The sequence below is a fragment of the Oncorhynchus nerka genome, linkage group LG23, assembly GCF_034236695.1.
Source record: "Oncorhynchus nerka isolate Pitt River linkage group LG23, Oner_Uvic_2.0, whole genome shotgun sequence".
NCBI lineage: Eukaryota > Metazoa > Chordata > Actinopteri > Salmoniformes > Salmonidae > Oncorhynchus > Oncorhynchus nerka.
Genome location: NC_088418.1, coordinates 3,304,264 through 3,330,935, shown reverse-complemented (window position 1 = coordinate 3,330,935; position 26,672 = coordinate 3,304,264). Strand labels below are relative to the sequence as shown.

General features: G+C 46.1%; 1 protein-coding gene across 3 annotated transcripts in view; it reads left to right on the top strand.

The window, feature by feature from the left end:
• eif2ak2 (eukaryotic translation initiation factor 2-alpha kinase 2) overlaps positions 1-26,672 on the top strand; it is a 52,137-nt gene that overhangs the window by 6,881 nt on the left and 18,584 nt on the right. For 2 of the 3 annotated variants that reach the window (XM_065007783.1, XM_065007785.1), the window contains exons 2-15: positions 6,703-6,835; positions 11,445-11,712; positions 11,994-12,157; positions 12,258-12,384; positions 12,489-12,562; positions 14,554-14,727; positions 14,817-14,949; positions 15,476-15,540; positions 20,101-20,197; positions 20,435-20,472; positions 20,569-20,611; positions 24,650-24,726; positions 24,904-25,023; positions 25,156-25,284. In XM_065007783.1, the coding sequence (XP_064863855.1) occupies positions 6,723-6,835; positions 11,445-11,712; positions 11,994-12,157; positions 12,258-12,384; positions 12,489-12,562; positions 14,554-14,727; positions 14,817-14,949; positions 15,476-15,540; positions 20,101-20,197; positions 20,435-20,472; positions 20,569-20,611; positions 24,650-24,726; positions 24,904-25,023; positions 25,156-25,284 (1,622 nt within the window). In that variant the 5' untranslated portion in view covers positions 6,703-6,722. The remainder of the gene's footprint in view (positions 1-6,702; positions 6,836-11,444; positions 11,713-11,993; positions 12,158-12,257; positions 12,385-12,488; positions 12,563-14,553; positions 14,728-14,816; positions 14,950-15,475; positions 15,541-20,100; positions 20,198-20,434; positions 20,473-20,568; positions 20,612-24,649; positions 24,727-24,903; positions 25,024-25,155; positions 25,285-26,672) is intronic. The other variant, XM_065007784.1, reaches the window with a different exon arrangement.

Genomic DNA, 26,672 nt, shown 5'->3' with positions numbered 1-26,672 from the left:
GTGGTCTGTCTCCTTACCGCTCAGCCACATAATGCCAGGGTATATCTGGTGGTCTGTCTCATCACTCAGCCACATAATGCCAGGGTATATCTGGTGGTCTGTCTCCTCATCACTCAGCCACATAATACCAGGGTATATCTGGTGGTCTGTCTCCTCATCGCTCAGCCACATAATACCAGGGTATATCTGGTGGTCTGTCTCATCACTCAGCCACATAATGCCAGGGTATATCTGGTGGTCTGTCTCCTCATCGCTCAGCCACATAATGCCAGGGTATATCTGGTGGTCTGTCTCCTCATCACTCAGCCACATAATACCAGGGTATATCTGGTGGTCTGTCCTCATCACTCAGCCGCATAATACCAGGGTATATCTGGTGGTCTGTCTCCTCATCACTCAGCCACATAATACCAGGGTATATCTGGTGGTCTGTCTCCTCATCCCTCAGCCTCATAATACCAGGGTATATCTGGTGGTCTGTCTCATCACTCAGCCACATAATACCAGGGTATATCTGGTGGTCTGTCTCATCACTCAGCCACATAATACCAGGGTATATCTGGTGGTCTGTCTCCTCATCACTCAGCCACATAATACCAGGGTATATCTGGTGGTCTGTCTCCTCATCCCTCAGCCTCATAATACCAGGGTATATCTGGTGGTCTGTCTCATCACTCAGCCACATAATACCAGGGTATATCTGGTGGTCTGTCTCATCACTCAGCCACATAATACCAGGGTATATCTGGTGGTCTGTCTCCTCATCACTCAGCCACATAATACCAGGGTATATCTGGTGGTCTGTCTCCTTATCACTCAGCCACATAATACCAGGGTATATCTGGTGGTCTGTCTCCTTACCGCTCAGCCACATAATGCCAGGGTATATCTGGTGGTCTGTCTCATCACTCAGCCACATAATACCAGGGTATATCTGGTGGTCAATATCCCTGAGCTGTTTCAATACACAGAGACAATATATCTGATCTGACCTGTTTCAATACACAGAGACAATATATCTGATCTGACGTGTTTCAATACACAGAGACAATATCCCTGATCTGAACTGTTTCAATATCCCTGATCTGACCTGTTTCAATACGCAGAGACAATATCCCTGATCTGACCTGTGTCAATACACAGAGGCAATATCCCTGATCTGACCTGTTTCAATACGCAGAGACAATATCCCTGATCTGACCTGTTTCAATACGCAGAGACAATATCCCTGATCTGACCTGTGTCAATACGCAAAATCCCATCCCCCAACACTGTCAACCAAGAGTCAAGACTACATTACCCATCCCCCAACACTGTCAACCAAGAGTCAAGACTACATTACCCATCCCCCAACACTGTCAACCAAGAGTCAAGACTACATTACCCATCCCCCAACACTGTCAACCAAGAGTCAAGACTACATTACCCATCCCCCAACACTGTCAACCAAGAGTCAAGACTACATTACCCATCCCCCAACACTGTCAACCAAGAGTCAAGACTAAACCAATTCACCTTGGTGTTGTGCAGACTGGTTTATATTATTCTTAGCCATTTCCTACAACCAGAAAAAAATGCAACAATATGTCTGTGAAACTATACATTCACAGTATTATGGCTGAAGTGTGGTTTATTTGGTAGCATTTAGTAGTGTGACTGATTTTACTAACTGCATTAGTACTGTACAAAGTTAGAGGTGCGCTATTTGATAGATTCCCCTGCTCCCCCTACCTCGGGATTCCAATGGGGAGACCTGAGGATAACCTACCCCCGCCCCCCTACCTCAGGCTTCCAGAGGGGAGACCTGAGGTCAACCTACCCCCGCCCCCCTACCTCAGAGGGGAGACCCTGAAGTTATAGTTCTGGTTCTTGGTGTGGACGGCCCTGAAGTTATAGTTCTGGTTCTTGGTGTGGACGGCCCTGAAGTTATAGTTCTCGTTCTTGGTGTGGACGGCCCTGAAGTTCTCGTTCTTGGTGTGGACGGCCCTGAAGTTATAGTTCTGGTTCTTGGTGTGAACGGCCCTGAAGTTATAGTTCTCGTTCTTGGTGTGGACGGCCCTGAAGTTATAGTTCCCGTTCTTGGTGTGGACGGCCCTGAAGTTATAGTTCTCGTTCTTGGTGTGGACGGCCCTGAAGTTATAGTTTTCGTTCTTGGTGTGGACGGCCCTGAAGTTATAGTTCTCGTTCTTGGTGTGGACGGCCCTGAAGTTATAGTTCTCGTTCTTGGTGTGGACGGCCCTGAAGTTATAGTTCTCGTTCTTGGTGTGGACGACCCTGAAGTTATAGTTATCGTTCTTGGTGTGGACGGCCCTGAAGTTATAGTTCTCGTTCTTGGTGTGGACGGCCCTGAAGTTATAGTTCTCGTTCTTGGTGTGGACGGCCCTGAAGTTATAGTTCTCGTTCTTGGTGTGGACGGCCCTGAAGTTATAGTTCTCGTTCTTGGTGTGGACGGCCCTGAAGTTATAGTTCTCGTTCTTGGTGTGGACGGCCCTGAAGTTATAGTTCTCGTTCTTGGTGTGGACGGCCCTGAAGTTATAGTTCTCGTTCTTGGTGTGGACGGCCCTGAAGTTATAGTTCTCGTTCTTGGTGTGGACGGCCCTGAAGTTATAGTTCTCGTTCTTGGTGTGGACGGCCCTGAAGTTATAGTTCTCGTTCTTGGTGTGGACGGCCCTGAAGTTATAGTTTTCGTTCTTGGTGTGGACGGCCCTGAAGTTATAGTTCTCGTTCTTGGTGTGGACGGCCCTGAAGTTATAGTTCTCGTTCTTGGTGTGGACGGCCCTGAAGTTATAGTTCTCGTTCTTGGTGTGGACGGCCCTGAAGTTATAGTTCTCGTTCTTGGTGTGGACGGCCCTGAAGTTATAGTTCTCGTTCTTGGTGTGGACGGCCCTGAAGTTATAGTTCTCGTTCTTGGTGTGGACGGCCCTGAAGTTATAGTTCTCGTTCTTGGTGTGGACGGCCCTGAAGTTATAGTTCTCGTTCTTGGTGTGGACGGCCCTGAAGTTATAGTTTTCGTTCTTGGTGTGGACGGCCCTGAAGTTATAGTTCTCGTTCTTGGTGTGGACGGCCCTGAAGTTATAGTTCTCGTTCTTGGTGTGGACGGCCCTGAAGTTATAGTTCTGGTTCTTGGTGTGGACGGCCCTGAAGTTATAGTTTTTCGTTCTTGGTGTGGACGGCCCTGAAGTTATAGTTCTCGTTCTTGGTGTGGACGGCCCTGAAGTTATAGTTCTCGTTCTTGGTGTGGACGGCCCTGAAGTTATAGTTCTCGTTCTTGGTGTGGACGGCCCTGAAGTTATAGTTCTCGTTCTTGGTGTGGACGGCCCTGAAGTTATAGTTCTCGTTCTTGGTGTGGACGGCCCTGAAGTTATAGTTCTCGTTCTTGGTGTGGACGGCCCTGAAGTTATAGTTCTCGTTCTTGGTGTGGACCGCCCTGAAGTTATAGTTCTCGTTCTTGGTGTGGACGGCCCTGAAGTTATAGTTTTCGTTCTTGGTGTGGACGGCCCTGAAGTTATAGTTCTCGTTCTTGGTGTGGACGGCCCTGAAGTTATAGTTCTCGTTCTTGGTGTGGACGGCCCTGAAGTTATAGTTCTGGTTCTTGGTGTGGACGGCCCTGAAGTTATAGTTCTCGTTCTTGGTGTGGACGGCCCTGAAGTTATAGTTCCCGTTCTTGGTGTGGACGGCCCTGAAGTTATAGTTCTCGTTCTTGGTGTGGACGGCCCTGAAGTTATAGTTCTCGTTCTTGGTGTGGACGGCCCTGAAGTTATAGTTCTCGTTCTTGGTGTGGACGGCCCTGAAGTTATAGTTCTCGTTCTTGGTGTGGACGGCCCTGAAGTTATAGTTCTGGTTCTTGGTGTGGACGGCCCTGAAGTTATAGTTCTGGTTCTTGGTGTGGACGGCCCTGAAGTTATAGTTCTCGTTCTTGGTGTGGACGGCCCTGAAGTTATAGTTCTCGTTCTTGGTGTGGACGGCCCTGAAGTTATAGTTCTCGTTCTTGGTGTGGACGGCCCTGAAGTTATAGTTCTCGTTCTTGGTGTGGACGGCCCTGAAGTTATAGTTCTCGATCTTGGTGTGGACGGCCCTGAAGTTATAGTTCTCGTTCTTGGTGTGGACGGCCCTGAAGTTATAGTTCTCGTTCTTGGTGTGGACGGCCCTGAAGTTATAGTTATCGTTCTTGGTGTGGACGGCCCTGAAGTTATAGTTCTCGTTCTTGGTGTGGACGGCCCTGAAGTTATAGTTCTCGTTCTTGGTGTGGACGGCCCTGAAGTTATAGTTCTCGTTCTTGGTGTGGACGGCCCTGAAGTTATAGTTCTCGTTCTTGGTGTGGACGGCCCTGAAGTTATAGTTCTCGTTCTTGGTGTGGACGGCCCTGAAGTTATAGTTCTCGTTCTTGGTGTGGACGGCCCTGAAGTTATAGTTCTCGTTCTTGGTGTGGACGGCCCTGAAGTTATAGTTCTGGTTCTTGGTGTGGACGGCCCTGAAGTTATAGTTCTGGTTCTTGGTGTGGACGGCCCTGAAGTTATAGTTCTCGTTCTTGGTGTGGACGGCCCTGAAGTTATAGTTCTCGTTCTTGGTGTGGACGGCCCTGAAGTTATAGTTCTCGTTCTTGGTGTGGACGGCCCTGAAGTTATAGTTCTCGTTCTTGGTGTGGACGGCCCTGAAGTTATAGTTCTCGATCTTGGTGTGGACGGCCCTGAAGTTATAGTTCTCGTTCTTGGTGTGGACGGCCCTGAAGTTATAGTTCTCGTTCTTGGTGTGGACGGCCCTGAAGTTATAGTTCTCGTTCTTGGTGTGGACGGCCCTGAAGTTATAGTTCTCGTTCTTGGTGTGGACGGCCCTGAAGTTATAGTTCTCGTTCTTGGTGTGGACGGCCCTGAAGTTATAGTTCTCGTTCTTGGTGTGGACGGCCCTGAAGTTATAGTTCTCGTTCTTGGTGTGGACGGCCCTGAAGTTATAGTTCTGGTTCTTGGTGTGGACGGCCCTGAAGTTATAGTTCTGGTTCTTGGTGTGGACGGCCCTGAAGTTATAGTTCTCGTTCTTGGTGTGGACGGCCCTGAAGTTATAGTTCTCGTTCTTGGTGTGGACGGCCCTGAAGTTATAGTTCTCGTTCTTGGTGTGGACGGCCCTGAAGTTATAGTTCTCGTTCTTGGTGTGGACGGCCCTGAAGTTATAGTTCTCGATCTTGGTGTGGACGCCCTGAAGTTATAGTTCTCGTTCTTGGTGTGGACGGCCCTGAAGTTATAGTTCTCGTTCTTGGTGTGGACGGCCCTGAAGTTATAGTTATCGTTCTTGGTGTGGACGGCCCTGAAGTTATAGTTCTCGTTCTTGGTGTGGACGGCCCTGAAGTTATAGTTCTCGTTCTTGGTGTGGACGGCCCTGAAGTTATAGTTCTCGTTCTTGGTGTGGACGGCCCTGAAGTTATAGTTCTCGTTCTTGGTGTGGACGGCCCTGAAGTTATAGTTCTCGTTCTTGGTGTGGACGGCCCTGAAGTTATAGTTCTCGTTCTTGGTGTGGACGGCCCTGAAGTTATAGTTCTCGTTCTTGGTGTGGACGGCCCTGAAGTTATAGTTCTCGTTCTTGGTGTGGACGGCCCTGAAGTTATAGTTCTGGTTCTTGGTGTGGACGGCCCTGAAGTTATAGTTCTGGTTCTTGGTGTGGACGGCCCTGAAGTTATAGTTCTCGTTCTTGGTGTGGACGGCCCTGAAGTTATAGTTCTCGTTCTTGGTGTGGACGGCCCTGAAGTTATAGTTCTCGTTCTTGGTGTGGACGGCCCTGAAGTTATAGTTCTCGTTCTTGGTGTGGACGGCCCTGAAGTTATAGTTCTCGTTCTTGGTGTGGACGGCCCTGAAGTTATAGTTCTCGTTCTTGGTGTGGACGGCCCTGAAGTTATAGTTCTCGTTCTTGGTGTGGACGGCCCTGAAGTTATAGTTCTCGTTCTTGGTGTGGACGGCCCTGAAGTTATAGTTCTCGTTCTTGTGGACGGCCCTGAAGTTATAGTTCTCGTTCTTGGTGTGGACGGCCCTGAAGTTATAGTTCTCGTTCTTGGTGTGGACGGCCCTGAAGTTATAGTTCTCGTTCTTGGTGTGGACGGCCCTGAAGTTATAGTTCTCGTTCTTGGTGTGGACGGCTCTGAAGTTATAGTTCTCGTTCTTGGTGTGGACGGCCCTGAAGTTATAGTTCTCGTTCTTGGTGTGGACGGCCCTGAAGTTATGAAAACAATATTAGCACTATATTATGACTTTGAGCATTGTTGCAGAATGTTTATTTATTGTTTGCCAATTGAACTAACCAGAAGGAGAGACTTCCATGGGGTGGCAGGGTAGCCTAGTGGTTAGAGCGTTGGACTAGTAACCGGAAGGTTGCAAGTTCAAACCCCAGAGCTGACAAGGTCATCCTGCCCCTGAACAGGCAGTTAAACCCACTGTTCCTAGGCCGTCATTGAAAATGATTATTTGTTCTTAACTGACTTGCCTAGTTAAATAAAGGTCAAATAAACACTATCAGCCATGGTCGCTCTCACCTTTGATAAGGAGCTTGTGTCCTTAATAATGTTTGCATATCAATTTATTAGCTAACTTACGCGTATTGATTATGCGCACAAAACAATCCAGGCTCCAGCTTTCTTACTGTGTATCATTCATCATTTTATATACTTGTTGTCTTGATTCGATATTCCTTTGTTTTTTCTTCCCCTGCTATTTCTCACAGATTCAACAACATTTTAAGCAATGGATTCCACAAACTATGTCTCCATACTGTACGAGTATGCTCAGAGACAACGTCAGATCTCTGACATCAAGTTTGAGGAGGTTAGAACAGAAGGACCGGATCACCTGAAAACGTACGTCTATTCAACTGGCAGAGCTGCATTGCCTTCAGAGAGTAGTCACACCTCTAGACTTGTTTTGTTACAGCCTGACATTAAAATGGATTCAATAGAGGTTGTTTATCACTTCTCCATACACAATACCCCATAAAGTAAAAAATGGAATTATGTTTTTTGAAATTTTTACAAATGAATTAAAACTGAAAAACTGAAATGTCTTTAGTCAATAAGTATTCAACTCCTTTGTTATGGTAATCCTAAATAGAACAACTTTGCTTAACAAGTCACATAATAAATAGGAGTAGAACTTTGCTTAACAAGTCACATAATAAATAGGAGTAGAACTTTGCTTAACAAGTCACATAATAAATAGGAGTAGAACTTTGCTTAACAAGTCACATAATAAATAGGAGTAGAACTTTGCTTAACAAGTCACATAATAAATAGGAGTAGAACTTTGCTTAACACGTCACATAATAAATAGGAGTAGAACTTTGCTTAACAAGTCACATAATAAATAGGAGTAGAACTTTGCTTAACAAGTCACATAATAAATAGGAGTAGAACTTTGCTTAACAAGTCACATAATAAATAGGAGTAGAACTTTGCTTAACAAGTCACATAATAAATAGGAGTAGAACTTTGCTTAACAAGTCACATAATAAATAGGAGTAGAACTTTGCTTAACAAGTCACATAATAAATAGGAGTAGAACTTTGCTTAACAAGTCACATAATAAATAGGAGTAGAACTTTGCTTAACAAGTCACATAATAAATAGGAGTAGAACTTTGCTTAACAAGTCACATAATAAATAGGAGTAGAACTTTGCTTAACAAGTCACATAATAAATAGGAGTAGAACTTTGCTTAACAAGTCACATAATAAATAGGAGTAGAACTTTGCTTAACAAGTCACATAATAAATAGAAGTAGAACTTTGCTTAACAAGTCACATAATAAATAGGAGTAGAACTTTGCTTAACAAGTCACATAATAAATAGGAGTAGAACTTTGCTTAACAAGTCACATAATAAATAGGAGTAGAACTTTGCTTAACAAGTCACATAATAAGCTCCATGGACTAATAGTGCTATAATAGTGTTTAACAATAATGAACACAGATTCAACCACAAAGACCAATAATGTTTTCCAAAGACATTGAATCTCCCTTTGGTCACGGTGAAGTTATTAATTACACTGGTGTATCAATACACCCAGTCACTACCAAGATACAGACGTCCTTCCTAACTCAGTTGCCGGAGAGGAAGGAAACTGCTCAGAGATTTCACCATGAGACCAATGGTGACTGTAAAACAGTTAGAGTTTAATGGCTGTGATAGAAGGAAACTGAGGATGGATCAACAACATTGTAGTTACTCCACAATATTAACCTAAATGACAGAGTGAAAAGAAGGAAGTTACAGTTTTGACCTAAATCTACTTGAAAATCTATGGCAAGACCTGAAAATGGTTGTCTAGCCATGATCAACAACCAATGTGACAGAGCTTGAAGAATTTTGAAAAGAATAATGGGCAAAGTTTTCTCAATCCAGGTGTGTAACGCACTTAGAGATTTACCCAGAAAGACTCACAGCTGTAACCGCTGCTAAAGGTGATTCTAATGTATTGACTCAGGGGGTTTAATACTTATCTAATCAAGATCTGGTGTTTTATTTTTCCTACATTTTCTTTTACAAATGTTAGAATTTATACCCAGGTATACCCCCTTTCTTTTCAGTGGGTAAACGCACAAGTGTTCCAAAATGCGATTTGCTGGGAAAAAAAACTGAAAATGTCAAATGCACATGCGAGCAGTTTCATGGACAGAGATGGAAATATCTGTTCAAAATTTAGAAAGAGGGGAGATCTAAAGAGGGGAGATCTAAAGATGCAACAACTATCATTGTTTGCTAATACGACTAGGATAATGCCTTTGGCTGCTAGACAATGAAAGAAAGTTGAATGGAAACCAATAGAAAAGGAGAACAAATATGAGGAAGTCTTTATAAGGTGCAGGTCCCGAGTGGAAAGCTATATCCTGTGCCCGAGCTGATAGCCGTTAGATTGGCCGTTAGGTTGAGGGTTAAAACCAGAGGACAGGCTGGCCTATGACCCAATGAGGACAGGGAGTGCTTGGAGAAGGCCAACCAGAGCCTCAGTCTTATTTTGTGCACACACAGTGCAGGCGGCGACGAATGCGGAGACAAATGCGGTGGCCTACCAGGAACCATGGAAGTAACCAAAAGCATCGTCGGATGAAAGCCAGGGTCCGACGGGAGACTAGATGGCAGGTCAGTCTTGGGGAATGTGCCCATTCCAGGACCGGAGAACGGGCAGAGTCCGGGACAAACATCCGGTTAGCCGGATCCCCTATCGGGTTCTGGCTGGGAATGCTGCACCCTACAGACCAGGCTCTCTATACCCCAGACGACTGCAGCCGTTGGATAGGAAGTAGGGAGGATGGTCTCGGGGTCAGATGGAGTAGCAGCACGGCTATACAAATGTGAGAGTGCGTCAGGTTTCACATTCTTGGACGCCGGGCGGTAGGAGAGAGTGAAATTGAAACGGCTGAATAACAGGGCCCAACAAACCTGCCTAGAGTTGAGGAGCTTGGAGGTGCGGAGATATTCCAGGTTCTTATGGTCAGTTCACAATAAGAATGGGTGTTCCACCCCCTCCAACCAGTGCCTCCACTCCTCCAACGCCATATTGACGACAAGGAGTACTCGATTACCCACATCATAGCAGGGGTAAAATGATGGGAGAGAAAAGCACAGGGGTGCAGCTTTTGGTCCCGGGTAGAACGCTGGGACAGGACGGCCCCCATTCCGAGTCATCCGAGTCGTCGACCTCCACCATGAACTGACTGGACAGTTCCGGATTGATTAAGGTGGGGGCTGTAGTGAATCGTGAAAGGAACCTTGGGAGCGGTGAGTGCTGAGAGGGGAAGCCAGGGTGCTGTAACCTCGGATGAAGTGGCGGTAGGAGTTAGCAAATCCCAGGAAAAGTTGCAGCTGCATTCTGGATGCGGGTTGAGGCCAATCCACCATTGCTCTCACCCTGTCTGGATCCATCTGTATATGTCCAGCAGCGATGACGTATCCTAGGAAGGAGCTGGTGGAGCGATGGAATTCACACTTCTCCGCTTTAAAGAAAAGCTGGTTCTCCAGGAGACGCTGAAGGACCTGACAGATGTGGACAGATGGTCCAACTTAGTTACCTTAAGATGGTCCCACTTAGTTACCTTAAGATGGTCTCACCTAGTTACCTTAGGATGGTCCCACTTAGTTACCTTAAGATGGTCTCACCTAGTTACCTTACGATGGTCCCACCTAGTTACCTTAAGATGGTCCCACCTAGTTACCTGAAGATGGTCCCACCTAGTTACCTGAAGATGGTCTCACCTAGTTACCTTAAGTAGGTCTCACCTAGTTACCTTAAGTAGGTCTCACCTAGTTACCTTAAGATGGTCTCACCTAGTTACCTGAAGGGGGTCTCACCTAGTTACCTTAAGTAGGTCTCACGTAGTTACCTGAAGATGGTCTCACCTCCTTAAGATGGTCCCACCTAGTTACCTTAAAATGGTCCCACCTAGTTACCTGAAGATGGTCTCACTTAGTTACCTTAAGATGGTCCCACCTAGTTACCTGAAGATGGTCTCACCTAGTTACCTGAAGAGGGTCTCACCTAGTTACCTGAAGATGGTGTCACATAGTTGCCTTAAGATGGTCCCACCTAGTTACCAAAAGATGGACTCACTTAGTTACCTTAAGATGGTCTCACCTAGTTACCTGAAGATGGTCTCACCTAGTTACCTTAAGATGGTCTCACCTAGTTACCTTAAGATGGTCTCACCTAGTTACCTGAAGATGGTCTCACCTAGTTACCTTAAGATGGTCTCACCTAGTTACCTTAAGATGGTCCCAACTAGTTACCCGAAGATGGTCTCACCTTCTTAAGATTGTCACACCTAGTTACCTTAAGATGGTCCCACCTAGTTACCTGAAGATGGTCTCACCTAGTTACCCTAAGAGGGTCTCACCTTCTTAAGATGGTCCCACCTAGTTACCTGAAGATGGTCTCACCTAGTTACCTGAAGATGGTCCCACCTGGTTACCTTAAGATGGTCCCACCTAGTTAACTTAAGATGGTCTCACCTAGTTACCCGAAGATGGTCTCACCTTCTTAAGATTGTCGCACCTAGTTACCTTAAGATGGTCCCACCTAGTTACCTGAAGATGGTCTCACCTAGTTACCTGAAGATGGTCTCACCTTTACTTAAGATTGATCCCACCTAGTTACCTGAAGATGGTCCCCTTAGTTACCTGAAGATGGTCCCACCTAGTTACCTTAAGATGGTCTCAACTACTGTATATGTTTTGTGTAAGAGCATCTGCTAAATGACTAAAATGTAGTCTGTACTGTAATCATGAAATAATTCATTAATTTAATTAAATCATTCAGTCATTTATCCATTAAGTATTGTCTTAAACATTCCCCCTTTCCCCCAGCTTCACTCTGAGGGTGGTGATTAAGTATTGTCTTAAACATTCCCCCTTTCCCCCAGCTTCACTCTGAGGGTGGTGATTAAGTATTGTCTTAAACATTCCCCCTTTCCCCCAGCTTCACTCTGAGGGTGGTGATTAAAGGCCATGCCTATCCTAACGGGGTTGGAAAGAACAAGAAAGAGGCCAAACAGAATGCTGCTAAACATGCTCTGGCTGGCATGATGGAGACGACAGAGCAGAAGGATAAACATGCTCTGGCTGGCGTGACGGAGACGACAGAGCAGAAGGATAAACATGCTCTGGCTGGCGTGACGGAGACGACAGAGCAGAAGGATAAACATGCTCTGGCTGGCGTGACGGAGACGACAGAGCAGAAGGATGCAGTAAGAACAGCCTTTTCTTTTTATTCTACTGATGGTAACAGGCGTTGACCAGGGCCGTATGTATCAAGCATCGCAGAGTGCTGATCCATATCACATTATTAATTGTGATGTAAGAGGCTGAACTGAATCTAACTCAGCACTCCTACTCTGAAATACAGTCCCTGGTTACATTTTGATTGACAAAGACCGTACTGGAATGTTTAGTTACAGAATATATTGACTTGTGGGAGCATCAAACATACAGTTTGAGACCCGACGGCCTGCTTAATGTTTTTCAACAGTCGGTTTCATGTCCTCCGTCACCGGCTCAGTCTCCAGCCCCTCCTGTCCGAGCAGTTATCTCCCAGCCCAACTACGTGTGCTGGCTGAATGAACACAGCCAGAAGAACAAGCTGTCTCTAAAGGCTTTGGAGGAAACGCGTGTTGGACCCAACAACACCTCACAGTAACACTTCATACAGTACTCTAAAGTTATTCACTTACTATTGCCGTTGCGAAGGGTCACATCCAAAACTAAAGGTGTGTGTGTGTGTGTTCTATGTCAGATGCTGTAGGTATGTGGTAGGTGAGAAAGAATACCCAGAGGGCTTTGGGAACACGAAGAAGGAGGCTAAGGAGGAAGCAGCAATGCAGGTCTATCTGGAGTTATGTGGCAGTAGTCAGACTACAGGGGTAAGGGTTATTAGGCCACATCGTAGACACACTATATCTCATGGTAGGATCATCTAAATGGTATTTAACGATAGTGGGGAAGTTAACAATGTTTTATTTTCAAGACTGCAGATGAAAACTGCAATGGAACCACTGGAAAACACAAGGAGGAATTGAATCCAAAGGTTGTGGTCCTCAGGTAAGACAAAAAAAAATTTATTTATTTTATTGTTTTTGGAGTCTCCAGTGCATATATTACCAAGTACTCCTCCGTAGCTGTAGTCGTCTGTACTCTGCCGTAGCTGTAGTCGTCTGTACTGCTCCGTAGCTGTAGTCGTCTGTACTCCGCCGTAGCTGTAGTCGTCTGTACTCCGTAGCTGTAGTCGTCTGTACTCCTCTGTAGCTGTAGTCGTCTGTACTCCTCCGTAGCTGTAGTCGTCTGTACTCCTCCGTAGCTGTAGTCGTCTGTACTCCGCCGTAGCTGTAGTCGTCTGTACTCCTCCGTAGCTGTAGTCGTCTGTACTCCTCCGTAGCTGTAGTCGTCTGTACTCCTCTGTAGCTGTAGTCGTCTGTACTCCTCCGTAGCTGTAGTCGTCTGTACTCCTCCGTAGCTGTAGTCGTCTGTACTCCGCCGTAGCTGTAGTCGTCTGTACTCCGCCGTAGCTGTAGTCGTCTGTACTCCTCTGTAGCTGTAGTCGTCTGTACTCCTCCGTAGCTGTAGTCGTCTGTACTCCGCCGTAGCTGTAGTCATCTGTACTCCGCTGTAGTCGTCTGTACTCCGCCGTAGCTGTAGTCGTCTGTACTCCGCTGTAGTCGTCTGTACTCCTCCGTAGCTGTAGTCGTCTGTACTCTGCCGTAGTCGTCTGTACTCCTCCGTAGCTGTAGTCGTCTGTACTCCGCTGTAGTCGTCTGTACTCCTCCGTAGATGTAGTCGTCTGTACTCCGCTGTAGTCGTCTGTACTCCTCCGTAGCTGTAGTCGTCTGTACTCTGCCGTAGCTGTAGTCGTCTGTATTCCTCCGTAGCTGTAGTCGTCTGTACTCCTCCGTAGCTGTAGTCGTCTGTACTCCGCCGTAGCTGTAGTCGTCTGTACTCCTCCGTAGCTGTAGTCGTCTGTACTCCTCCGTAGCTGTAGTCGTCTGTACTCCTCCGTAGCTGTAGTCGTCTGTACTCCTCCGTAGCTGTAGTCGTCTGTACTCTGCCGTAGCTGTAGTCGTCTGTACTCTGCCGTAGCTGTAGTCGTCTGTACTCTGCTGTAGTCGTCTGTACTCCTCCGTAGCTGTAGTCGTCTGTACTCCTCCATAGCTGTAGTCGTCTGTACTCCTCCGTAGCTGTAGTCGTCTGTACTCCGCCGTAGCTGTAGTCGTCTGTACTCTGCCGTAGCTGTAGTCGTCTGTACTCTGCCGTAGCTGTAGTCGTCTGTACTCCGTAGCTGTAGTCGTCTGTACTCCGCCGTAGCTGTAGTCGTCTGTACTCCGCCGTAGCTGTAGTCGTCTGTACTCCACTGTAGTCGTCTGTACTCCGCCGTAGCTGTAGTCGTCTGTACTCCTCCGTAGCTGTAGTCGTCTGTACTCCTCCGTAGCTGTAGTCGTCTGTACTCCTCCGTAGCTGTAGTCGTCTGTACTCCTCCGTAGCTGTAGTCGTCTGTACTCCTCCGTAGCTGTAGTCGTCTGTACTCCGCCGTAGCTGTAGTCGTCTGTACTCCGCCGTAGCTGTAGTCGTCTGTACTCCGCCGTAGCTGTAGTCGTCTGTACTCCTCCGTAGCTGTAGTCGTCTGTACTCCGCCGTAGCTGTAGTCGTCTGTACTCCTCCGTAGCTGTAGTCGTCTGTACTCCTCCGTAGCTGTAGTCGTCTGTACTCCTCCGTAGCTGTAGTCGTCTGTACTCCTCCGTAGCTGTAGTCGTCTGTACTCCTCCGTAGCTGTAGTCGTCTGTACTCCTCCGTAGCTGTAGTCGTCTGTACTCCTCCGTAGCTGTAGTCGTCTGTACTCCTCCGTAGCTGTAGTCGTCTGTACTCCGCCGTAGCTGTAGTCGTCTGTACTCCTCCGTAGCTGTAGTCGTCTGTACTCTGCCGTAGCTGTAGTCGTCTGTACTCCGCCGTAGCTGTAGTCGTCTGTTATTGAAGCATATCTGTCACATAATTAGCAGCCTAGCATAAACATCATTGTGTTTTGATTTCTTGATGTCTTCCAGTGAGAAGGTTGAACACATGAACATGAGCCCAGAACAGAATGTTCCAGAACGATACAGCTTCATTACAACAGAGGAGACCAACTTCATAGGTATACTCAACCACTACTGTCAGAAAACCAAACGGTTTCCTGACTTTAAACTGGTGGGGAAGAGCGGACCGTCACACGACCCTCAGTGAGTCTACAGACACTATGAGAAGATCATATCCCAACTGTCATTAAATGTCACCGAAAAAAAATATGACCTATTTTGTCCCTACACAGATTTCTTTATAAAGTATTGATTGACCAGAAAGAATACCCAAATGGTTTGGGTAAGACAGCCAAACAGGCCAAACAACAAGCTGCTCAGTTAGCATGGTCTGCTCTTCAAGAACAGTCTGACTGGAACAGCCAGGTAGACGTTTACAGTCATCAGTACACTGGTTATTAACAGCAGGCCCAGATTCAATCCGATCGGCTGTAGATGTGTGTTACAGCGCGCTTACGCCCGATTAAACTGACATACGCAGCGTTACTTTAAATGTGAAACACGGAAACATTGCCTTTTAAAAGGTGCCTAGCTGACAAAGTGTGATCGGATTGAATCCCGGCCTAAGACAAATGTCCCCTCGGGCCCCGGGGACATTAACGTTCATCCCTCGGGCCCCGGGGACATTAACGTTCATCCCTCGGGCCCCGGGGACATTAACGTTCATCCCTCGGGCCCCGGGGACATTAACGTTCATCCCTCGGGCCCCGGGGACATTAACGTTCATCCCTCGGGCCCCGGGGACATTAACGTTCATCCCTCGGGCCAAAAGCCTTTCCTGAAAATAGCCTCTCCTAGTTTCACATGTTTATATTTCTCTACAATGTAAAGTAGACAAGTGTCTGTCTGTCTCTGTTGACTGTATTCTTTATCTCTATATTGTGGTTTATAGGTGTCTTGCAGATCAACAGTTTCAGAAGATGGAGGACTATCCTCTATACCCCCCTCCAGTACAAGGTAAGATGGAGGACTATCCTCTATACCCCCCTCCAGTACAAGGTAAGATGGAGGACTATCCTCTATGCCCCCCTCCAGTACATGGTAAGATGGAGGACTATCCTCTCTAACCCCCTCCAGTACATGGTAAGATGGAGGACTATCCTCTCTAACCCCCTCCAGTACATGGTAAGATGGAGGACTATCCTCTAACCCCCTCCAGTACATGGTAAGATGGAGGACTATCCTCTATACCCCCTTGCAGTACAAGGTAAGATGGAGGACTATCCTCTATGCCCCCTCCAGTACATGGTAAGATGGAGGACTATCCTCTAAACCCCTCCAGTACATGGTAAGATGGAGGACTATCCTCTCTAACCCCCTCCAGTACATGGTAAGATGGAGGACTATCCTCTAACCCCCTCCAGTACATGGTAAGATGGAGGACTATCCTCTATACCCCCCTACAGTACAAGGTAAGATGGAGGACTATCCTCTATGCCCCCCTCCAGTACATGGTGAGATGGAGGACTATCCTCTCTAACCCCCTCCAGTACATGGTAAGATGGAGGACTATTCTCTATACCCCCTCCAGTACATGGTAAGATGGAGGACTATCATCTATACCCCCCTCCAGTACATGGTAAGATGGAGGACTATCCTCTAACCCCCTCCAGTACATGGTAAGATGGAGGACTATCCTCTATACCCCCCTCCAGTACATGGTAAGATGGAGGACTATCCTCTAACCCCCTCCAGTACATGGTAAGATGGAGGACTATCCTCTATACCCCCCTCCAGTACATGGTAAGATGGAGGACTATCCTCTATACCCCCCTCCAGTACATGGTAAGATGGAGGACTATCCTCTATACCCCCTCCAGTACATGGTAAGATGGAGGACTATCCTCTATACCCCCCTCCAGTACATGGTAAGATGGAGGACTATCCTCTCTAACCCCCTACAGTACATGGTAAGATGGAGGACTATCCTCTATACCCCCCTCCAGTACATGGTAAGATAAGGGCTATCCTCTATACCCCCCTCCAGTACATGGTAAGATGGAGGACTATCCTCTCTAACCCCCTCCAGTACATGGTAAGATGGAGGACTATCCTCTATACCCCCCTCCAGTACATGGTAAGATGGAGGACTATCCTCTCTAACCCCCTCCAGTACATGGTAAGATGGAGGACTATCCTCTATACTCCCCTCCAGTACATGGTAAGAGGGAGGACTATCCTCTAACCCCCTCCAGTACATGGTAAGATGGAGGACTATCCTCTATACCCCTCCAGTACATGGTAAGATGGAGGACTATCCTCTATACCCCTCCAGTACATGGTAAGATGGAGGACTATCCTCTACCCTCCAGTGCATGGTAAGATGGAGGACTATCCTAAATACCCCCTCCAGTACATGGTAAGATAAAGGACTATCCTCTATACCCCCCTCCAGTACATGGTAAGATGGATGACTATCCTCTATACCCCCCTCCAGTACATGGTAAGATGGAGGACTATCCTCTATACCCCCTCCAGTACATGGTAAGATGGAGGACTATCCTCTATACCCCCTCCAGTACATGGTAAGAGGGAGGACTATCCTCTAACCCCCTCCAGTACATGGTAAGATGGAGGACTATCCTCTATACCCCCTCCAGTACATGGTAAGATGGAGGACTATCCTCTATACCCCCCTCCAGTACATGGTAAGATGGAGGACTATCCTCTATACCCCCCTCCAGTACATGGTAAGATGGAGGACGATCCTCTCTAACCCCCTCCAGTACATGGTAAGATGGAGGACTGTCCTCTCTAACCCCCTCCAGTACATGGTAAGATGGAGGACTATCCTCTCTAACCCCCTCCTGTACATGGTAAGATGGAGGACTATCCTCTCTAACCCCCTCCAGTACATGTTAAGATGGAGGACAATCCTCTATACCCCCCTCTAGTACATGGTAAGATGGAGGACTATCCTCTAACCCCCTCCAGTACATGGTAAGATGGAGGACTATCCTCTATACCCCCTCCAGTACATGGTAAGATGGAGGACTATCCTCTCTAGCCCCCTCCAGTACATGGTAAGATGGAGGACTATCCTCTATACCCCCCTCCAGTACATGGTAAGATGGAGGACTATCCTAAATACCCCCTCCAGTACATGGTGAGAGGGAGGACTATCCTCTATACCCCCCTCCAGTACATGGTAAGATGGAGGACTATCCTCTAACCCCCTCCAGTACATGGTGAGAGGGAGGACTATCCTCTAACCCCCTCCAGTACATGGTAAGATGGAGGACTATCCTCTATACCCCCCTCCAGTACATGGTAAGATGGAGGACTATCCTAAATACCCCCTCCAGTGCATGGTAAGATGGAGGACTATCCTAAATACCCCCTCCAGTACATGGTAAGATAAAGGACTATCCAGTACATGGTAAGATGGATGACTATCCTCTATACCCCCTCCAGTACATGGTAAGATGGAGGACTATCCTCTAACCCCCTCCAGTACATGGTAAGATGGAGGACTATCCTCTATACCCCCCTCCAGTACATGGTAAGATGGAGGACTATCCTCTCTAACCCCCTCCAGTACATGGTAAGATGGAGGACTATCCTCTATACCCCCCTCCAGTACGTGGTAAGATGGAGGACGATCCTCTCTAACCCCCTACAGTACATGGTAAGATGGAGGACTATCCTCTATACCCCCCTCCAGTACATGGTAAGATGGAGGACTATCCTCTATACCCCCTCCAGTACATGGTAAGATGGAGGACTATCCTCTATACCCCTCCAGTACATGGTAAGATGGAGGACTATCCTCTAACCCCTAGTACATGGTAAGATGGAGGACTGTCCTCTAACCCCTCCAGTACATGGTAAGATGGAGGACTATCCTCTAACCCCTCCAGTACATGGTAAGATGGAGGACTATCCTCTCTAACCCTCCAGTACATGTTAAGATGGAGGACAATCCTCTATACCCCTCCAGTACATGGTAAGATGGAGGACTATCCTCTAATGGTAAGATGGAGGACCCCCTCCAGTACATGGTAAGATGGAGGACTATCCTCTAACCCCTCCAGTACATGGTAAGATGGAGGACTATCCTCTAAAGATGGAGGACTATCCCTCCAGTACATGGTGAGAGGGAGGACCCCTAACCCCCTCCAGTACATGGTAAGATGGAGGACTATCCTCTAACCCCCTCCAGTACATGGTGAGAGGGAGGACTATCCTCTAACCCCCTCCAGTACATGGTAAGATGGAGGACTATCATCTAACCCCCTCCAGTACATGGTAAGATGGATGTCTATCCTCTATACCCCCTCCAGTACATGGTAAGATGGAGGACTATCATCTAACCCCCTCCAGTACATGGTAAGATGGAGGACTATCCTCTATACCCCCCTCCAGTACATGGTGAGATGGATGACTATCCTCTAACCCCCTCCAGTACATGGTAAGATGGAGGACTATCCTCTATACCCCCTCCATGACATGGTAAGATGGATGTCTATCCTCTAACCCCCTCCAGTACATGGTGAGATGGATGTCTATCCTCTAACCCCCTCCAGTACATGGTGAGATGGATGTCTATCCTCTAACCCCCTCCAGTACATGGTGAGAGGGAGGACTATCCTCTAACCCCCTCCAGTACATGGTAAGATGGACATGGTACATGAAGATGGAGGACTATCCTCTAACCCCCTCCAGTACATGGTAAGATGGAGGACTATCCTCTAACCCCCTCCAGTACATGGTAAGATGGAGGACTATCCTCTAACCCCCTCCAGTACATGGTGAGATGGAGGACTATCCTCTAACCCCCTCCAGTACATGGTAAGATGGAGGACTATCCTCTAACCCCTCCAGTACATGGTAAGATGGAGGACTATCCTCTAACCCCTCCAGTCCAGTACATGGATGTCTAGATGGAGGACTATCCTCTAACCCCTCCAGTACATGGTAAGATGGAGGACTATCCCCCCTCCAGTAACCCCCCTCCAGTACATGGTAAGATGGAGGACTATCCTCTAACCCCTCCAGTACATGGTAAGATGGAGGACTATCCTCTAACCCCCTCCAGTACATGGTAAGATGGAGGACTATCCTCTAACCCCCTCCAGTACATGGTAAGATGGAGGACTATCCTCTAACCCCCTCCAGTACATGGTAAGATGGAGGACTATCCTCTAACCCCCTCCAGTACATGGTGAGATGGAGGACTATCCTCTAACCCCCTCCAGTACATGGTGAGATGGAGGACTATCCTCTAACCCCCTCCAGTACATGGTGAGATGGAGGACTATCCTCTAACCCTCCAGTACATGGTAAGATGGAGGACTATCCTCTATACCCCTCCAGTACATGGTGAGATGGAGGACTATCCTCTAACCCCCTCCAGTACATGGTAAGATGGATGTCTATTATTTGGAATTGAATATCAGTGTGAAAACCATGAAAGCCTTAGACTGAAGGTGTTCTTATGTCTATTGTAACAGCAAATCAATAAATTTCCTTTGAAAATGGACAATAAAGTATATATATTATTTTAAATTCTCCCAGGGAGTCCCAGGATGCAACACCATCATCCTTGAGTATTCCAGGAAGTACCAGTGAGTCCATCATATTCGCAGACTCCGTTAACGTCAGCTCCCCCAAGGTACAGATCCTGTTGTTGTTGCTATAGCTTCAGCTCAACGAATCACAGGATGTGAGCGGTGATACTGTCAACATAAACACGTACTGTCTCTTTAAGCATGGTGTAAGACATTGGGTATTCTTGTGACAGCAAATCAATATCTGTTCTATTCTGTTCTGTTCTATTCTGTTCTGTTCTATTCTGTTGTATTCTGTTCTGTTCTATTCTGTTCTGTTCTATTCTGTTCTATTCTATAAGCAGGTTGAAAGCCCTGTAAATGTGAAGCCTAAAATAAGGTAAGACCCAATTCAAGACTCTTTCTTTCAAGATGAAGTTGTTTTTTATTTTATACTCCAATACCTGGACTATCTGACCTCTGACCTCTCCTTTAGACTAGCAGCTAACTTCCTGATGTCACCGGTCAAGACCAAACAGGTACTAGTCTCCAAGATACAAAAAAAAAAAAACCTTCTGAGAAAAGTATGACGTGATTGGTTGACAGAGATAAAAACCCACTGACCTATTTCCTGTGTGGTCCAAGATGGAAATAATTTTCTTAATTATAAACTTACTTACAGCTGTGGTGAAATGTATTGCCACTTTTCTTAAATCATTCCAAATTCTTCTTTAAATAAGTTAAAATAGAAAAATAACTATTGTATTTTTTGTAAATGTCAGTTTTAAAAACTATATATATGATATGTGATTGGCACCTCTGAGTTACTACACAGCCTTTGGCCAAGATGACTGCAGACAGACTTATTGTAGGCACCTTTCTACTGGCAGTTTGGCCCCCTCTTCAGCGACAACCTGCTCTAAATCTTCAACGTTTGAGGGGTTTCCTCCGCCAACTGCTGTTTTTAGATCCGGCCATAGGTTCTGGATGTGATTCAGGTCTGGACTCCAACTGCTGTTTTTAGATCCGGCCATAGGTTCTGGATGTGATTCAGGTCTGGACTCCAACTGCTGTTTTTAGATCTGGCCATAGGTTCTGGATGTGATTCAGGTCTGGACTCCAACTGCTGTTTTTAGATCTGGCCATAGGTTCTGGATGTGATTCAGGTCTGGACTCCAACTGCTGTTTTTAGATCTGGCCATAGGTTCTGGATGTGATTCAGGTCTGGACTCCAACTGCTGTTTTTAGATCTGGCCATAGGTTCTGGATGTGATTCAGGTCTGGACTCCAACTGCTGTTTTTAGATCTGGCCATAGGTTCTGGATGTGATTCAGGTCTGGACTCCAACTGCTGTTTTTAGATCTGGCCATAGGTTCTGGATGTGATTCAGGTCTGGACTCCAACTGCTGTTTTTAGATCTGGCCATAGGTTCTGGATGTGATTCAGGTCTGGACTCTTCACTGGTCACTCCAGAACCTTTGAACATCTCTTCTGTGCTTTTTGACGTGTGTTTGATGTGAGTTTGATGTGAGTTTGACGTGTGTTTGACGTGAGTTTGACGTGTGTTTGACGTGAGTTTGACGTGAGTTTGAAGTGAGTTTGACGTGTGTTTGACGTGAGTTTGACGTGTGTTTGACGTGTGTTTGACGTGAGTTTGACGTGTGTTTGACGTGAGTTTGACGTGTGTTTGACGTGAGTTTGACGTGAGTTTGACGTGAGTTTGACGTGAGTTTGACATGTGTTTGCGGTAGTTGTCCTGCTGGAAGACCCACAAACTTCAATGGAGACCTCCGTTTTTGGACACCGGGTTAAACATTGAACTCCAAAATACCTGATAATCTGCTGAGTTAATGATGCCTTGCACACATTCAAGGCCCCCAGTACCAGAGGTAGCAAAACATTTTCTGCAATGTAGAAAATCAAATAAAAAGATGTAGAGACCAAACAGTCTTTTCAATTTCAACTTGTTTGACAAGATATAGTTAAATATTTAAGAAAAGTACAAGGATGCCAATATAATTGGCTGCAACTGACTATGTGATTACTGTTATGGTAACTGAAACACAACTGCAGGTTTGCTCTTCGAGCAGTTTGTTGTGGAGGCTACTCTATAAAGATGCTACAGTGCCTTGCGAAAGTATTCGGCCCCCTTGAACTTTGCGACCTTTTGCCACATGTCAGGCTTCAAACATAAAGATATAAAACTGTATTTTTTGGTGAAGAATCAACAACAAGTGGGACACAATCATGAAGTGGAACGACATTTATTGGATATTTAAAACTTTTTTAACAAATCAAAAACTGAAAAATTGGGCGTGCAAAATTATTCAGCCTCTTTAACTTTCAGTGCAGCAAACTCTCTCCAGAAGTTCAGTGAGGATCTCTGAATGGTCCAATGTTGACCTAAATGACTAATGATGATAAATACAATCCACCTGTGTGAAATGTGGCAAAAGGTCGCAAAGTTCAAGGGGGCCGAATACTTTCGCAAGGCACTGTATATAGCAGGGATCGTATGCAACTTTATAATAAAGCCGCTGTCACCTTTTAATAAAGATGATAGCTGCCCTCGGATCAAAGCTGACACCTTATAATAAAGAGAATTATTATTGAATTTTGGTGGGAATTCAGTTGGGGTCTCAATTTACTAGAATAGCGGAATACACCAGGTGCAATTTGTAAATGTGGTTGTGCATCAGCAGTTGTTCTCGTCATGTCAGTCACTGATAGTCAGTCAGCGAACATTTGTTTAGACAGCTGGCCCGCTAAACTAACTCAGCGATCTAAACTTGTTATCATGGTCGAATTACCGGTCGTTGGGCCCCCATTTGATTTTGTCAGTCCATCTCACTCAGGTATCATATTTAAAACTACAACAACAACAAAAATGTCTCCACCCTATGGCAAAATGTGTAGAATTGCATCAAACTTGCTTTAAAACCGCAACATTTGCTCTACACTCTATGGCAAAATGTGTAGAATTGCATGAAATTAACTCCAAAATAGGGTTTCCGTTATGAAAATGTGGCTCTGGACATTTGACCTGCAGCATTTCAATTTACCATGACATTGTGAGAAATGTACTAGACCCATATGCATTGGGTTACGTAACCTGATTAGAGTGTCCACCCACGGTGCTCCGAAGGACAGCACTTCCATCTACATGATGGTCATTCATCTGAACATGCAAGTCGAAGATGCAATGATGTGTTTTGTCCTTACGGCGCACATTGAAGATGTTACAATTACTGCCCACATTGAACTTTCCCTCAGCTAAACAGGACGTTTAACGAACAGCAAAATCACCAGCCGACGCCTTTATAATAAAGCCCTTATGTATGATAGCTGTCACCTTTATAATAAAGCCCTTATGTATGATAGCTGACACCTTTATAATAAAGCCCTTATGTATGATAGCCGACACCTTTATAATAAAGCCCTTATGTATGATAGCCGACTGTTCTTATTGTGATAAGTAGAGAGGAATTTAATCATTTCCGCTAATAATATAACTCAATCACTGTTCGCAAATTATTATTTTTTTAAATGCATGGTTCTAATTGTGGCCCAGAAAACTATTTTTTGACACACGATTGCATTTACAATTGTTGCTGCAGTGATTGGTGTTATAAAAGCGCCGTCTGACAGATTTCCCCTCAAACGCTCTATATCTGTATGCTTTACGCGTGTGATTAATAAAATACAGTGCCTTAGGAAAGTCTTCAGACCCCTTGACGCTTGACACATTTTGTTACGTTAAAGCCTTATTCAAAAATGGATTAAATAGTTTTTTCCCCCCTCTTCAATCTTCACAAAATACCCCATAATGACATAACAATACCCCATAATGACATCACAATACCTCATAATGACATCACAATACCTCATAATGACATCACAATACCTCATAATGACATCACAATACCTCATAATGACATCACAATACCCCATAATGACATCACAATACCCCATAATGACATCACAATACCCCATAATGACATCACAATACCCCAGAATGACATCACAATACCCCATAATGACAAAGCAAAAACAGTTGTTGTTTAGCAAATGTATACAAAAAATAACTGATATCACGTTTAATATAAGTATTCAGACCCTTTACTCAGTACTTTGTTGAAGCACCTTTGGCAGCGATTACAGTCTCGATTCTTCTTGGGTATGACGCTACAAGCTTGGCACACCGGTGTTTGGGGAGTTTCTGGATGTTTTATCTTCTCACAGTCTCTATTCTTCTTGGGTATGACGCTACAAGCTTGGCACACCGGTATTTGGGGAGTTTCTGGATGTTTTATCTTCTCACAGACAATTGGACAGTGCCAATTTAATTTAGCAGCTTTTCTAAACAAAAATAAATGAACGGCCGAAAGACGGCTATTATCGACTATAACGGAAACGTCACGGAGGTGGGTACGTTTACCTGCAAGCAGCTGCTGCCCCTCACCATGACTTCAGATTTATGGGGCCCCCATCAAAGTTGCCCACCCCTGCTGTTGGGGATATATGGACTGCATTATTAAATGTTGATTGAGTGTTTGTCATTGTTGTTTTTTTTTAAGGAAGGTCCAGATTTAAAAGGCAACAATTTAGGAACCTTGTCAAGTGGAAGGACATCCAACCAACCAATTAAATCTAGGTACATTATGGGGTTACTTTCAGCATGACAACGATACTCATTTCTCTACCCCACATTTAATGTATAAAGTAGATGGCATTGAAATCTGTTGCTGATGGAAATACTCATCTATACTGATCACAAAACAGTTTGATCATGTTGATGGATTGATTATTTAAATATGATTTATTATCTCAGGTTTTTATCAGAGTTTGATTCAATAGAGAAGATTGGCAAAGGAGGCTTTGGCAACGTTTATAAGGCGCGACGGGAACTGGAGCAGAAATATTTTGCGGTGAAGATAGTACTGAGTAAAGGGTAAGTCCATTATGTTCTGTTACTTTAGCAATCAAAGTAATATCTTTCGGTCGACCCAGCCGCTGTATAATAACACAGATGGATTTATTGATTATTATTATTGATTTATTTTACCTGTGACTCTTTCCTCAGGAAAGCTAAGCGGGAGGTTGGTGCCTTAGCAGATCTTCAGCACCCCAACATAGTACGCTACTACACCGCCTGGCTGGAGGACACCGCGTACCGATGCGACACCACCTCTGAGAGCGACACCACTTCAGAGTAACATTATTACTACTGTCCCTGTCCCATTGCACTATGGGAAATGTTATTTGAATAATGACATTTTACATGTTAGTGTTACGTTCCCCAATAATGTCATTCAAACAGAAGGGGGAACTAACAAAGAGTCACTGACAATAAATTAAATTAAACAGGTTGGCGTTTTAGGAGAGGTTTTGAAATACACTCATGGGAGTGTCCACTGTAAGTTGACTAGCAACAACAGCTGGGACCTAAAAGGGACCCACCATGAGCTGGGACCTAAAAGGGACCCAATTGAGCTGGGACCTAAAAGACACCCACCATGAGCTGGGACCTAAAAGACACCCACCATGAGCTGGGACCTAAAAGGGACCCACCAAGAGCTGGGACCTAAAAGGGACCCACCATGAGCTGGGACCTAAAAGGGACCCACCATGAGCTGGGACCCACCATGAGCTGGGACCTAAAAGGAACCCACCATGAGCTGGGACCTAAAAGGGACCCACCATGAGCTGGGACCTAAAAGGGACCCACCATGAGCTGGGACCCACCATGAGCTGGGACCTAAAAGGAACCCACCATGAGCTGGGACCTAAAAGGGACCCACCATGAGCTGGGACCTAAAAGGAACCCACCATGAGCTGGGACCTAAACGGGACCCACCATGAGCTGGGACCTAAAAGGGATCCAGAATGAGATGGGACCTAAAAGGGATCCACAATGAGCTGGGACCTAAAAGGGACCTACCATGAGCTGGGACCTAAAAGGGACCCACCATGAGCTGGGACCTAAAAGGGACCCACCAAGAGCTGGGACCTAAAAGACACTCACCATGAGCTGGGACCTAAAAGGGACCCACCATGAGCTGGGACCCACCATGAGCTGGGACCTAAAAGACACCCACCATGAGCTGGGACCTAAAAGGGACCCACCATGAGCTGTGACCTAAAAGGGACCCACCATGAGCTGGGACCTAAAAGGGACCCACCATGAGCTGGGACCTAAAAGGGACCCACCATGAGCTGGGACCTAAAAGGGACCCACCATGAGCTGGGACCTAAAAGGGACCCACCATGAGCTGGGACCTAAAAGGGACCCACCATGAGATGAGACCTAAAAGGGACCCACCATGAGCTGGGACCTAAAAGGGACCCACCATGAGCTGGGACCTAAAATGGACCCACCATGAGCTGGGACCGAAAAGGGACCCACCATGAGCTGGGACCTAAAAGGGACCCACCATGAGCTGGGACCTAAAAGGGACCCACCATGAGCTGGGACCTAAAAGGGACCCACCATGAGCTGGGACCCACCATGAGCTGGGACCTAAAAGGGACCCACAATGAGATGGGACCTAAAAGACACCCACCATGAGCTGGAACCTAAAAGACACCCACCATGAGCTG